At 38.1% G+C, this 15,543-nt stretch overlaps 2 protein-coding genes across 2 annotated transcripts; one reads left to right on the plus strand and one right to left on the minus strand.

Moving 5' to 3' along the window:
- The first annotated feature begins 325 nt into the window (after positions 1-325).
- Positions 326-7,191, plus strand: LOC131431244 (leucine-rich repeat-containing protein 15-like). Its single transcript, XM_058596844.1, has 6 exons — positions 326-691; positions 5,272-5,411; positions 5,477-5,780; positions 5,852-6,378; positions 6,442-6,554; positions 6,608-7,191. The coding sequence occupies exons 1-6, from the start codon at positions 384-386 to the stop codon at positions 7,133-7,135; spliced, it is 1,920 nt and encodes a 639-aa protein (XP_058452827.1). The 5' UTR covers positions 326-383; the 3' UTR covers positions 7,136-7,191.
- LOC131431245 (COP9 signalosome complex subunit 2) lies at positions 7,181-9,036 on the minus strand. The gene is made up of 5 exons (XM_058596845.1): positions 8,866-9,036; positions 8,578-8,772; positions 8,390-8,515; positions 7,523-8,337; positions 7,181-7,461 (listed from the first exon to the last, which is right to left on the minus strand). Exons 1-5 carry the CDS (start codon positions 8,917-8,919, stop codon positions 7,317-7,319), a joined length of 1,335 nt encoding a protein of 444 aa, XP_058452828.1. The 5' UTR covers positions 8,920-9,036; the 3' UTR covers positions 7,181-7,316.
- Positions 9,037-15,543: the final 6,507 nt, after the last annotated feature.

A 15,543-nucleotide genomic window follows, 5' to 3' on the forward strand; every position in this document is an offset into this window, starting at 1 on the left:
TGGTTTTTTATTGGAATTTCTAGAAAACATTTTCTTACTCTAGTTTTAGATTTGTTAGTGAAATTGATCAATCAACATTTCTATTGATGTTTGCAGTTCTCATCGACCTAGAAATGTCGAACGGTTTTAGGGTTTTGAGTCCTGCTCACAAATGCGTCAATATACTTGGTTCTCTTTCTTCTGAATAACCAAACACAGCTTGTACACCGTTATATTCCATAAAAAAGTACCGCATTTTGATAAGGCGGTCGCTTATCTTGCGATACAATGCACCGATTGTATTCGGAAAAATTGCGAGCACGATGAGTTTCACATGAAACATTAGTCTTCCTAGTGTAACTCATTTGAAAGCATGTAACATTACCGACACATCATCTTGAAACATGTTACGACATTTAGATTATTGTCTTGTGTGGACATGTTGCACTTTACTTCTCAGTGCAACATACCTTCGGGCGGATACCGCTCCAATCGTGGACATGTGTGCAGTTTGTCATTGCTTGGAGGATACGGAAGAGTTAACCACTATCGTGGAATGTTTAGGAAATGTGTGGGACCAACACCAGCAACATCCGTCAAATTACTTCGACTTGCGTAACATCCTGTGGCCGGTAGCCAAGGATGTGGCGAGCGGCAAAGCACCGAGTATACGAGCGTTTTTCAAGGATCTACAATTCCCGTACCTACCTAAGTAAGTAGTTATTGAGTAAGGAGGCATCATATTTCAAGACTAGAAGACAGATAATTTTTTCGAAGAAATTTTCTTACTGTAGGTTTTCTGATAAAAATAATCAATGCCGTCGAGTGATTCGACTCGAACTTGATATTGAGGTTTGTGTTTCATTTAAAAGCGCTTTACTCTACTAAGCATTCAGTGGGGTTTATTTATCGTGCGAATCAATGATAGCATATGAATAGATAAGGTATCTGGCAAGTTCCGATGAAAAGTAAACAAACCTTGTGTTCGCATTCGAAGGGGAAATTTGGTAGCACAACCCAACCAGTTACTCATTCTCAATTGAGCAATAATCAATTTGCTATAACGTTGAAAGTCTTGTTATCAGGAACCAGTACGGTATGGCTCAAGTGACACGTTCTCCATATTGTTGTACAAACCTTACTTTTTGAGTGCTAGTGATATTGTTATGCTCAACATGTTTCACTTGTAAAGTACACTTGTGGACAAGCATATTGACAAAAACGCTTACTGAAGCTCAAACCGTAGTTGGTAATACGTTAGGTGTAGGTTAATATCGCAAGTTTGATTCTGATGGAATTTAAATAGGAATAAAATGCGAGTTTAACACTTGTAGCAGTCGTGTGCGAAGTATTCCGAAACTCAAAGGAAAGTTTTGTGGTAGTAGTTGTCGTGTTCCAAGGGACTGATTCCAATGGTCTAGTTAGAGATGTACAAAACAGTTCATTTCAAAGAATCGTTCAGAACTCGATAGTTTTACCGAAAGAGTTAGCTGCCCTGTGCCGTTCATTGGTTCTTCAGACATTTTGTAGGTTTCCGCCAAAACAAATACAAGAGAAAATAATTATATTTTGTTGGTAACAAACTTTTTAATAGCGACTGCAGTAACTTTTTCGCAAGTATTTAAAGTAATAATCGTTCACTTTTGTACACTTTTACAGAGACCGTTAAATACACGCAATTTCTACTACATTCTTAGAAACTACGACCATATCTAAATATACAGTTAGTAATGCACTTTCTTATAGAATTCAATCATTTTTCTTTCTTTTGAAAAGATTATAAAGTTATCGTTCTTCAACAAACAACTATTGTTCGCTTATTCTTCCTGAAGAACTAAATTTTTTGAACCGGTATCCACCGTATCGTTACTGATTCCAGAAACTTGCTGCTTCCAAATGTTGCTACCGAAAGGGTTTTAGAGGTTGTTCTGCTGCTTCCGAAGGTCGCTGATATAATCGAAGTGATTTTGCTGCGGGAGCCGTTTTTATAGCTGAAGATTTAGCAGAAATCGACTAAGCTCTCTCAAATTAGATGGAGAGGAGCTTATCGAGTCGTTTTAGATGGTTGAAGGTCTTTTCAAACCTTTCAGATTCCGTTCAATGTACGCACGGTGAATACCCGCATTGACGCGTGGATAGAATATTGGCGTCCGTGCACGGGGAATTATGTGGGCACTGAACCAACCGGACCAGATGGTGCCCCGGGTGCAAAGTTTTGGAAGCAAGCGATAGCTCGGCTACAACAAGAGGCGGAAGAACTTGGTAATTTTTTACCGAATTTTCGACAGCTGAACGTTCGGTAATCGGTTCAGCAGTTGAATTGATTGCCGATCGTTCGGTAATTGCTGAATTGTCAAACAACTACAGTAAAATGGAAACCAAATGAATCTAACGAATGATTCGGTAATTTTTAGTTTGTTCATACTTCTGTTAAAATTTAATGTTATTTGTACCGGCCATTTCGCTACATCATTCAAATGGAAAAATGGACGCGTTCGAGGAAATAACTTTTGATGCAGTTGAATTATCTGCACTATTGAAATCGTTCGAACTGTGTGATACCATAGTGAGTGCTCTCATAGGTAAGGTATATTATGAATTAGGCATTTACAGGGATGTTATATTTGTATTCATTCCAGGGAACGGTTTCACAGTAGAGTTATTGAAAATTAGGTTTTTCAGTTCGATCCTATTCAGATCCTGTATGAAAAACTTCAAATTCTGAAAACTTGTATTGAGAAATGAGATTTTGTTCCTACATTTTCAAAACGAACATTTTCCTGGAGTGAAGAAACAGCGCAAGCTTGAATTCTGACTCTGGGGTATTTCAGGATGAAGGATTGCCGAAAAACACTTGTAATTGATTTTCACAGTCTCTTCTTGGTACCAATTTCACTGCGAAAGTTTTGCAAAGCGAGAAAACGCTACCAAGCTTCCAAAATTTCCTACGAGTAATTGTTGACGTATGTGGCCAGGCGTTGCCCTGATGGAACATTACATCTCATTAGTTGAACGCTAGCTTTAAATGGTCCAGTTGCTGACAGAATCGAAAAGAATTAACGGGTGGCAACTAAAATTTTGGAATTTTTTCGAGGCCTGTAAGCTCAGAAAGAACTAAGAGTGTGTATGTGTTAGCTCTCTTTCTCCTCTTTCTGTTAGTATTTTCTGTTTTGTTCATGCTTGCTCAGTTTGGCTCAAAATGCCGTCGAAACAAGAAGTATTTCACGAGCGCATTGTACAGCTCTACGAACTGCACAGAAATCTCGGCAAATAGTATACGGTACAACATTTTAAAAGCAAAAATGTTGCGGCTTCGACAGTTTACAATATCCTAAGATGCCCAACAACTGCTCGTAAGGAAGGTAGTGGAAACCAAAATTATGGAAGCAAAAGGACTTCGTTCTCTTTCTCGTGCCTTCAACAACAAGGATTCACTGAGCCAAAGGGATGCCGCAAAAAAGATCAACTGTCTCACCAGTACATCTGCAAAACATTGGAAAGACTCGGAATAAAGTACCGAAAGAAGACATGAGCCCTGGGATATATTGACGCACAGATTTCAACGCTGAATTCCCAATGCCGCTGGTTGATTAAAAATTTTTCCGGAAAAAGTTTTGTTTTGGACGACGAAAGTTACCTCCCTCTTTCGAAGACGCAAATTCCCGCAAACGATCGATACTATTCAACGGATAGTTCTACTGTACATCCGAACATAAAATATTAGTTTAAACATAAGTTTGAACAGATAGTGATGCTGTACATTGACATTTCCGAGAAAGGTATTTCTAAGCCATGGTTCAAGCCCTCTGGTTTGGCAATCAATCAAGATGTGTACCAGAACGAATGTTTGAAGAAAATTTTGATCTCGTTTCTTCAAAAACATCATGCTGATGGCCAATACGTGTTTTGGCCGGATAAAGCGTCATCGCATTACGCCAAAAAAAACACAATCGTTCCTGAATACCCATTCGATCTCATTTGTACCCAAAAACCACAACCCGACAAATCTGCCTCAGTGTCGCCCAATCGAAGATTTCTTGGGGGTTTTGAGTTTCTTGGTGTACAAAAATAACTGGAGAGCCACGAATTGCAAACAGTTGATTGGAAGAATCAAGAGATGCATCCGCAAAGTTGACATGAAGGCCGTACAACGCTCCTGTTCCGACATCAAACGGAAGCTTCGCCGAACATCCGATTACGGACCGTTTTCAAATGTTCACTAATTTTTTTTCAACAATGAACAATGTATCTTTAATTTCAATAAATCAGATCTTCTCCAAGTATGTTTGTCTTTTTTTGACAGCTTGAGAAAGAAATTCCAACATTTTAGTTGCCACCCGTTAAGTGCCGTATTGAAGCAACTCAAATTAAATTGTTGCGCCGAATGCACAGCAGAATCTTTTTGGTCATTATTTCTTGGTTGACCATTTAATAGGGGCACTCTATGAAATGCTAGAGAAAATGGTCCATTATTATTATTATTATTGAATTATTGTTCAAAAGTTAGAAGTTAGTTATTCCAGAAATCAGATCTAGAATTCATATCTTAAATTAAGACACTAAACTCAGGTGCAAAATTAAGTCAAGAAATCAGTTCCAAAAATCTAGTTCCAGAAGGTAGAACTAAGTTTTAGTTCCAGAGTCTTACCTTTTAATTTTTTAACCTGTATTCTAGTACTAAGTTCTGAACCTTTTTTTTATAAACTCCAAACCTTGAATCCTAAGTTCAGAATTCAGATGAACCAGAATCGAAGTTCTGAATTCAGTTCCAGAATCCAATACAAATCAGGATCTACTTGGTTGGTCCAAGATTTTTTTTTTAAATCGTGCGAACGATTTCTCAAATCATGAAATCGAGTCGTTTTGGAGACTTGACTGAGCGCGAGTAAGTTCCAAAGAATGATATCTCTGAAATCGTATCCAATATATCCATCGATTGAAGAAAATAATACACATAATAATATAAATAACAAACCAAAACGTTATAATTGACGGATCATGGTCATTTTGCCGAAAGCCGTTTCGCCGAAAGCCATTTCGCCGAAAGGTCTCCTGTATGTTATGTCTCCTGTATAACTGATCCCATAATTGACGCACATCGGAAATTTTGAAGACCAGTGGTAGTAAATTAATATACAATAAATAAAACTATCTATTAAGATAAATTCGCCCATTTTCTATCATCATCATAATTTTTTTTCTAGCTCATAATTTTTTCTCTAGCTTGAAAAAAAATCTGTAGGATTCTTATTCTAATTTAATATTTTCATTTAATTATCAATTTTTCCCTAGGTTAGAAATCAGTGCCAACATAGTGGAACTAAGTTTCCAGAATAATTCTATTCGATCACTTCCGAGTGAACCATTTGAAAATTTCAAGAATTTAGTAAGTCTTACCATCACCAACAACAATTTGAACAATATTGTCAAAGGTACTAACAAAATTGGCTAAATAATTATTACCCTCTAAACTAACGAACATCTTCGGTGTCCACAGATTTTTTCGCCACAGAAAATAAACTCGTTCACCTGAACTTGTCGAATAATTCCCTGGTCACGGTAACCGCTCTGGAGCGTGCTCGGTTCGAGAGCCTTGAAGTCTTCGATCTCTCTCATAACAAGCTGAAGACGATCTCGCCGCAGCTGATTCGTTCCGTCCAGAATGCCACCACGGTACGGTTGGAAAATTGTGAAATCTACCATTGGAATAGTGACACTGTTACCAGTTGGAAGGTGCTTAATTTGAACTGGAATAAGTTGAGCTCTGTTAGTGCCAATACCTTTGCCAGTTCGAACCAACTGTAAGTAATGAATTCCAATATGATATGTAATTCTTTTTTTTTAACATTGTTGACCCGTATCCCTCTTTCAGAGAAGCTCTTTATCTTGCACACAACGACATCAGTTCCATCGAATCCGTTGCGTTTGAAAGCATGTCGAAACTAGAACGATTAGACATCTCGTACAATGCAATTGTGAATGTGGAAGCAAATCTTGTTCTTCCGGTAGCGCTAGCGATGATAAACCTTTCCAACAACGGCCTAGAACGCTGGCCGTTCGGTGACATACCGAACACTCTTCGAATATTGAATCTACGAGATAACGGGTTGTTAGACATAAACCCGGGCTACGCGGTAAAGGTGTCAATTCTGGAAGCAAGCAACAACCGGTTGGAAGGTTTCGTGGGTAACTTCTTTCCGGAGCTAACGGAACTAGACTTGTCCTATAACTTGCTAAAGTATATCCCTCGTGACCTGAGCCCCACGCTGAATACGTTGATTTTGGATGGTAACCCCATGGATCGTATATTCTTTGATAGCAAGGCATCGTTGAAGCTTTTATCATTAAATTTTATGCCAAATTTGGAAGAGATTGTAGAGTTTGCATTTTGGAAACTTGGTGAGTCACTATTATCGCTAGTACTTTGACCAGTCAATAATTTCTAATGCTAATCGTTGACAGTTGGTGCGGATGACTCCAAAGAACGGGATTGTGTTGAAGTACGTATCTCGAACTGCCCCAAACTGCGCCGTATCGATTCTAAAGCATTTGTTGTAGAGAATAATCTGTGCAAGGTAAGTTGAATTGAATAGACAGGATTTTGTTCTCAACTGTTCTTATTTTGCAGCTCGATTTGAGTTACAATCAGCTTACATCCATTCCGGATAATCTAACTGATTGGTATAGTTTGTTCGAAGGTGTTAATCTTCAAGGCAACCCACTGAACTGCAGTTGTTCCGAGCAGTGGTTGGTTGATGAAATTCTACCTCTTCTGTACGAGAACGATGACCTTCAGTACTTGCTGGATGATTTGCGCTGTGCAAGTCCCGACGATCGTCGCGATAAAAGACTGGTTAGATATCTCAATCATAGAGGTGCGTTTTGTGGCGGTCCAAGGATGGAACGACTTCAAATGCCTCCGCAGCCCGTACCCAGTTTAGATAAATCGAATAGCATTGTTCAGGCTGGTTTCGCGAATATTATTTGCTCTGTTGACGACGAGCAATGCCTTCATGTTCACGAAGGAAGTGGATTGATCATATTTTTAGTAATGATTGTCATAACCATACTTTTGTCGGTTGTGACACTTTTCATTAAAGTTAGACGATGGAACAAACGAAGAAGCACGGTGGAAACTGTATGGTTAATGCGTTAAGTAACACACACTTCTCAATAAGTAATCATTAAAGTACACTTCATATATCATAACAAGCGGTTGTGTAAATTATTTATTCTTTTTTTTTGAATGATTCATTTCAAATATTCCTGTTCCGCGTGACAACCATAAACTTGGCAAACGAGAGTGTGGGCCTATCCAACCTATCAAGCAACATGCCTTAAGCCATCTTGTTGATGATGGCTGTTTGTACCGAATTAATCTGGTTGGACCACTTCTCAATAGCGCTATCACGAGCTCCACAACGTGCCTCCTTGTTCAGTTCTAGCACCTGATTGACCTGATCAATTCGACCCTGGATGGTGCTGGAATTGGAAACGATGCAGATATGTTTCGCCATTGACACATCATTGTAGTATCACTTACCTATCCAGGATGCAGGACACCAAAAGACTTTCCACTTCCACTGGTTCGATGTTCAGTTCGCTCGAAATAAACGGAATCGTAATCTTGGTGTACGGGCGAATCAGTTTGATCAGTACCTGTGTACGAATATTTCGCAGCAGATCTTCAATGTGTTCCCGAATGAACGGATCGGCCATGATATTGTTCCGATTATTTCGCAAAATGGACTCAAATTCCATGATGTCATTGTTTTGATAGCTCACCACCAGATTGGTCATGGCTAAAATTTCCGGATCATTCTTGTATGGTTTCGCTTCCTGTGAATCGAAAGGATTGATGCCGGATTTCATAAGCATATTGGCAAGCACCAAGTATTTCAAGCAAGTTGTGCGCCTTGACGAACCCGATTCGTCATAATTTTTGAACGCCTCGAAGAAATCAGTGTGAGCTTTCTCAAATTCTCCCTCTCGAAGGTGCATTTTACCTCCACACTCCCGGATCACACCCATGATCAGTGGATGGGGAATAGCCGATTTGATGTGCAAGGACTGTTCGTACAATGCTTTCAACTTTTTGTTGTTCTTCTGTACGGTGTACATCTGAATTTCCAGAGCGTAAATTTCCAGTAATTGCGTACCCTTTTTCAAATCGTCCTCGCCATCGTCTGTCTGACAGGATTGATGAAGTTGTTTGAGTATTTTCTGAAGTTTACCAAAATCATTTCGATCGAAGTACAGTTTGCCTAGCTTTGTGTTAGTCTTAAACCAAAGCCGATCGTTCTTAGCATCCTTGAGAGCTTCCAGGGTGGTTTCGTAAAAGTTTTGAAGGAGTTCCATCTGTAGAGAGCCAAGTTAAGAAATAATAAACAATGATTTTTCCAAAACTCACATTTTTCGACGTGGAAATATAGTCCAAAATAGAATTAATAGACTTTTCCGAATGATTTCTTGTCACTGCACTTTTGATGTACGTTAATAACTGTTTGTACCGGGCCATCATTTCCTGATAGTTTTGCTAAAAATAAACATTTTTTCGTAGCTTGATTTAAACAGCACTTGGTAAAACCATAACCATACCAGTTTGAAATTGATTTTGATCATTTGCTTAAGTGCTTTGAATCCCCATTCTCCTTTTTCACCATTTTCCAAATCAAGCACTTTCTGAAATGACTTCAGTGCCTCCAACGGAGCTTCCTCCTTCAGTGCTTTGCTGTTGTAGTATTGATTCTCCAAATCCACATCTGGCTCCGAATTACTGTCTTCGGAATATTCCTGTAGCGGACAAAATGTAAATAGTCAGTCATAACCATGTCCTGTGTGATCAATGAAATTTTCCATCTAAATTCAGTAACATTTAACACTCACCAGACCGTAATCCTCTTCATCTTCACACATGAAATCATCGTCGATGTCGGACATAGTCGATTTTCAGTGTTCGGAAATGTTCAACAAGTTTCAAACGAAAAATTACGCAAATTTTCACAATTGCCGACGAAACAAACCTATTTTTTGCAAACTGAAATCCCGAGCGGCTAATTTTGCTTTGACAGTTTTTCTACATGATAAGATTGAGTTCAGCGGTTTTTGAGTAAATTCAACTGATTGGTTTTCTAACCTGGGAACAGTGGGTTAGTATGCGTTCTTCTTGCAATTTCATGTCAGTATAATTATTTATAACTAAAAACTGTGAAAATAGATAAACACTCAAAATTCAAATTGCATTTTCTTATTCATATATTGATTTACGTTTAACATGACCACGTAAAATAGATATTCAGGTTGCATTTTTGTTTAAATCCTGTATCTATTATGAAAATTTTCCGACTACAACGATTGAGAAACTTCTCACTTTGGTTGAATTAAATTTAATTCTTGGACAACTTGACCGTTTCTATACAGCAATCATGTACGTAAAATTTTTTGTTCATTTCACGAAAAAATATTGGGAATTGCGTATCGGTTTTTCGATATCCCGCAGACAGGCGCGTACCCAGAAAAAAATTTCGGGGGGTGTTTCAGAACATGTTGATTAATTTCCATACAAATGGAACTTTTTATATAATTATTTGAAATTTTTTTATTGTGGAGTCGTTTGTTGAAAATTATTCATTTTATTTTTTACTTATTTGAAAAAAAAAGGGTTTACATAATATCATACTTTTTTGAGTTTCGGAGGGGGTTTGAACCCCTAAAACACCCCCCTGTATACGCGCCTGCCCGCAGAGATATACAGGCTCACATATTAACTGTGTGTAAAATTTGCTCAATCAGCGTGGCGAACGCTTGCAGATGTCACGATGTCACGATGTCACCACGATCGACACGAAATGCCACCACGATTTGAATGCCGCTTTCGCATCAACCACATTTTTGGATACAACATTCACTTCACGCAAGAATTTTGTTTTGCTGTTGGTTAAAATGGCAAGTTTATTTTTGTTTTATTCCGATCGAATTCTCGTGTGATTTATGCGACATGAAAATAAAGTTATCTTTAGCACTTAGGGAAATCGTGTGATAAGTGTTGAAATTGTTGTAGTTGGAAAATTTATATAACAGCCAAGAGGATTTTGTTGTCGATCCGTAACGTAGTGGAACGTTTTGAAAAATCGCGGCGAATAGTTGAGTAGGTGGCAGTAGTGTTTCCAACGTATAGCAAATTTGAAATTTACACAGGATTTTGAAAAATCGAGCCTGTATATCCGTTATCTGTGGTTTCGGTTGAATTGATAAATATAATAAATTTCGATTGCAATTTTTCAACTGGAACGCTTATTGAGATATTTGAGGAAGATGCACTTCGGTCATGTATACACAACAAAAAATAATTGTAACAATCTCGATGTGATTATCAATTGATGTTTAAAAAATTTAGACGTAGTGAACATCAAATGCAATAATTTTGATTTCGGGAAATATTACAGATAAATCACACGTTATTACATCGAAACAACATATTGAGCACATTACGTCACGAATATATTTTTTTTTCGTTGATTTTACAATTGTGTTTGGAAGTCGATGGTTTCAGGTATCATTTTATACAAAGAGTTGAGTGGTAAACGTGGAAACCGTTTAGAAATTAATGGAAGAAGAATTAGACAAAACGAAACTGTCACTTGCTCATACGACCATTTGAAGAATCAACCGAGACCACCCCCCTGCTATGGAAGCTGGTTCCTGAAACCGACGCATTTTGTTTTGGTGGCGTTGTTGTCAACAATATTTTAAGCTACGTTCATACCATACAACCAACCACACTGGTGTCAAAAGTTAATTTCTTCAAACCGAATATAAATATAACTCTTGTCTAGTATTCTCTGCAAAACAAGTAATTTGACCTTTTTTTTTGAATAAGAAATAAAACCTATTTTTATCCACCTAGTGGTGTAATGATGCCTTTCTCATATTACTCATTACATCATGAATATAACCGTGAAATTCGCAAAAACAACTGTTTATTGAATAGGAATAGGATAATTTGTTCGGATCTAATCTCACAAACTCTATAAATCCTGTTTAACCTGTAGTTCCGGAACCGAAAGTAGTATCCACAACAAATTAAGGAATTCCGTATGAAACTGTAAGACTTTTCTTTTGAACCTATAAGTTTGTGAAAATCTATTCGGCCATCTCCAAGAAAAGTGAGTGAGATCCTTTTTGCAGTTTCTAATCACAATTTCCAAGGGGCAAATCACTCTAAACTTTGTCTGAACTCAAACAAGTTTTACCGGGAGTAAAAAAAGTTTAGCAGGGATCTCGCTGGATTAGAATGGGATTAGAGAAGTTTAGCCGAGATCTGGAAAAGCATTATTTTGACATAAGAAGCTGTAAACGCGGGAGCAGAGATGCCAGATATTTTCATAGAAAATCTGTATTGCTTTGTATAAAAAATCTGTATTTATCTGTATTCACTAATGAAAGGAAATTTCGGAAATAAAATGATGTTTAAAGATGTTATTCCATTAGATTATTGTTATAGAATGGCAGATGCAAGGAGCATTCCTTTATATCATAAGTCCTTGCCGCACTGACAAGAACATTCAACGACGATATTTAATTGTTTTTGTTATCAACCACAATTGAATTGTAAATCCATATACTTTTTTCGTTTGAAAATGATGACTTGGAATTCGAACCTGGAATTCAAACGCCCAATACGCAACGTCAAGTCAGGTCATACAACTTTTCAGTCTGACAACAAGTCAGGTCATACAACTTTTCAGTCTGACAATAAAGTTTCATGACGCCATGACTTCCTTGAACATCAGTTTACATTGGTTTCAATATATGATATAAATGTATTTCAGTGTTCATCATTAAACAGCTACACGAAAAATTTTTCATTTTAATATGGGCAAACAAACAAGCTCAGACGGAAAAGTTTCATTATTTCTTTCTTACTTTTTGAGGTATCTGTATAAATCTGCATTTAATTTGAGAAATCTGTATTAAATCTGTATACGGATGCAAAAATCTGTATAATACTGATAGATCTGTATAAATGGCATCTCTGCGTGGGAGCTCGAATGACAGATACACTTCAAACAAGATTAGGCAAAACTAGGTTGGATTAGTTTTAAATTACCCAAACTTATCTACAGGGTGCGGCACTCGAAGTGTAACCAATTAAAAAGACCATAAATTCAGTTTGGAAAATTACTTTTACTTAATTCAAAGTACAAAATGTGTAAAAATAATACAAAATTCAGAATCAATTCACTTTTGCTCGATATGACCACCTTTTGCCTTGACTTGATGACTTGAGAGAGCGAAGGAGTTGCTTCGTTTGGCCGAATGTGACTTGCAGGTATTTTGGCCCACTCGTGGACAATAACTTTTTTCAGCGCCTCGAGACTGGTGTTAGAGATGGTCGGGTATAGAAATTCTTATACCCGAACCCGACCCGTACCCGAGTGATCAGCAAAAAAATTTACCCGTACCCGACCCGTACCCGATTGAAAATTAAAAAAATTACCCGTACCCGATCCGTACCCGATCAATAATAAATAAAAATTACCCGTACCCGACCCGTACCCGAAAAAAAATAAAAAAATTTACCCGTACCCGACCCGTACCCGATTAAAAATTACCTGTACCCGTACCCGACCCGAATTAGTAGTAAAAATTTTACCAAAATTCAGTATGGAAAAAATAAAGTGTTTTCGATATCGAGCCGTATCAGGCTCTAGTTGGTAAGAAAAATACATTAAAATGCTTGTTTACTTATAAACATATAAATACACTGTGAAGCATGAATAATGTAATGTAACTTTTTTTTAAACATGCATAAAAAACAAACGGTTCATCCGAATTCAAAATTTATTTTTTCATATTAAAGTACAATCCTTCCGGGTAATTGTGGAATATAATTTCATTCAAATGGCTGCCTCGGCTGGCCTTGCAGTACGCCATACGGTCGGTCCAGCTTTTTAATACATTTTCGATTGTATGCAGCTTTATTTCAGCTATGGATGCACGAATGTTATCCTTCAAGGCTTGAATTGTCTCTGGCTTGTCCACATAACACTTATCTTTGACAGCCGCTCAAAGATAATAGTCTAACGGTGTCAAATCACAGCTCCGAGGCGGCCAAACGACATCCGACTGTGCACAGATGATCGATCGTAGCGTTGGCTGTGTGGCACGGAGCGCCGACTTGTTGGAATCGAAAGGTGTCCAAGTCTTCCTCTTCAAGTAACGGGAAGAACCAATCGCTAATGATGACGCGGTACCGCTCGCCATTGACCGTGGCGGCGGCTCCTGCCTCATTTTCTAAGAAAAAAGGCCCAATGATGCCGCCAGACAAAAATCCGCACCAAACCGTTACTCTCTGAGATCGGCTTCTCCAGGATGACGTGTGGGTTTTCCGTCTCCAGATGCGACAATTTTGCTTATTAACATACCCGCCGAGATGAAAATGTGCCTCATCCGAGAAGATGATTTTTTTGCACACATTCCGCAATATTACCATGATTTTGAAAGTAAAACTGCACTATTTTCACGCGGTCCTCAACCGTATACACAACCATTTTCGTTCAGCGGAAGGATACAACTAAGTTTCTGTCAAATCAGAAGTGACATTTAGGTTACCAATGTCGAAATAACCGCTAGTTCAAAAATAAATGTTAGATGGCGGACCCTGTAGATTTCCAATGTCTTTGGTACTTTATTTTCATTTACAAATGTCAACAAAAGCGAGTAATATCTACTCAAATTTTTCGAGACAGTGCGGCTTTTAATTCAATTCTTTAGAACCACAAGTAAGCGTGCTCATTATCTTGACACACAAATAAAAATTCACATTCAATCACTTGAAAAATCACGTAAAAAGGTTCCTAATGTCATATTGAATATTATACGTGACGAAAATGAATGTTATGCGAACATCCCCTAAAATGAATAGTGTGTTATCAGTTCGTTTACGTGAATTGACCAAAGAATCAAACAATGTACGTGTATTCCCGGTGTGAAAAATTCAATTTTGAACATGGTGAACAGTGAGTCCTTCAAGTGTAAGTAGTTTGAGCATTCGTAGGAAATTTGTTTGGTTACAATTTTTGACTACAAAGCAAAATTAATCATGATTTTGATTTAAATTAATTCATAGTACTAGCCATGCAATGATTCTGTACGCTAAGAATCGGCTGCGAAGTCTGTTGAAACAGAAAGGCCAAATTCCACGAAAGGAATGTAATGCCAAGACTTTGCTTTGCTCCCTAATGCTAAATCTTGGTATTATTACATGAAATATCGGAAATACACCTTTGCTATTCCAATATTGCAACAAATGAAATTATTGAAATTTTGCACTGAATAGGACTGATATGCGGGTACTTTAGCGGTACAGAAATGAGTTGATATTTTTTTATATTTTACTGAACAAACCCTCAACTTTCATTGCAATTTCTGAGAGTATATTGAGGAAAGACTCCATTCCTCAAGCTAACTCAAAATTGGCGAAAATCGATATGGGACTGATATGCGAGTATGGGCAGTATATGAATCAAATAATTTTTACTGGATTGTGCATTAAACAGCTTTAAAATGGCAGCCCATTAAAACCTACGTGAAAAGTAGATTCCGACCGCAACATCATAGAGCTAAGGCAGTGTGTCTTATTAAATATGTTATAAACAAAGTAGGGCGGGAAATATTCACATAACTTTTCATGAAGAAAAAAATGTTTTTTTCTGGAAAAAGATGCCAGTTGACAGGTCTGGTCCTAGGCGCGAATGTCAAAACCCCTTGAATCAAATTGATTATTTTTCGGAAGAACTGTTTTGCAATGAAAAAATCTCGTCAACGTGTAAACATATTTATGTGAAGTACAAATGGTCGGGTAATCGATCCGAAAAAAAAATTTACCCGTACCCGACCCGTACCCGAGTGAGCGGTAAATTTTTTTACCCGTACCCGACCCGTACCCGAGTGAGCAGTAAATTTTTTTACCCGGACCCGATTGAAAATAAAAATTTTTACCCGTACCCGACCAAAAACCCGTCGGGTACGGGTACGGGTCGGGTTTCGGGTAAAATACCCGATACCCGACCATCTCTAACTGGTGTATCTTTTAGTTCGGACTTTGCTCTCCAAAATGGCCCAAAGAGAATAATCCATTGGATTCGCAACTGGTGAATTCGAGAGCCATTGTTTGGACGTGATGAAGTTCGGAACGTTGCTTTTCAGCCATTCTTGGTTCACTCGAGCTTTGTGAGACGGTGCCGAGTTCTGCTGAAACGTCCATGGTCTGCCACCGAGATGTTTGTCTGCCCACGGCTTCAAAGCAACCTTCAGAATACTTTCCCGATAATATGTCGCATTTACCTTGACGCCAGGCTCGATGAAAACGATTGGAGAGCGCCCATCTGCGGTTACAGCGGCCCAAACCATTATCTGTTGCGGGTACTGCCTCCTGGTGGCCAATCGATGACTCAAATTCTCGTATGAACGGTCGGTCAAGTAAACCCTATCGTTTTGAGAGTTTACGAATTGCTCAATTGGAGAAATTTTCTCGTCAGAAAATACAATGTTCGGAAATTG

Source organism: Malaya genurostris, chromosome 2, assembly GCF_030247185.1.
Source record: "Malaya genurostris strain Urasoe2022 chromosome 2, Malgen_1.1, whole genome shotgun sequence".
Classification (NCBI taxonomy): domain Eukaryota; kingdom Metazoa; phylum Arthropoda; class Insecta; order Diptera; family Culicidae; genus Malaya; species Malaya genurostris.

Excerpts from the sequence above, each read along its gene's own strand:
- LOC131431244 (XM_058596844.1), top strand. The coding sequence starts at position 384 with ATGTTACGACATTTAGATTATTGTCTTGTGTGGACATGTTGCACTTTA. Across the intron at positions 5,412-5,476 it reads TTTGAACAATATTGTCAAAG|ATTTTTTCGCCACAGAAAAT; the intron begins GTACTAACAAAA and ends CGGTGTCCACAG. Across the intron at positions 6,379-6,441 it reads GTTTGCATTTTGGAAACTTG|TTGGTGCGGATGACTCCAAA; the intron begins GTGAGTCACTAT and ends AATCGTTGACAG.
- LOC131431245 (XM_058596845.1), bottom strand. The coding sequence starts at position 8,919 with ATGTCCGACATCGACGATGATTTCATGTGTGAAGATGAAGAGGATTAC. Across the intron at positions 8,516-8,577 it reads TCAAAATCAATTTCAAACTG|CAAAACTATCAGGAAATGAT; the intron begins GTATGGTTATGG and ends GTTTATTTTTAG. Across the intron at positions 7,462-7,522 it reads GTGTCCTGCATCCTGGATAG|CACCATCCAGGGTCGAATTG; the intron begins GTAAGTGATACT and ends TTCCAATTCCAG.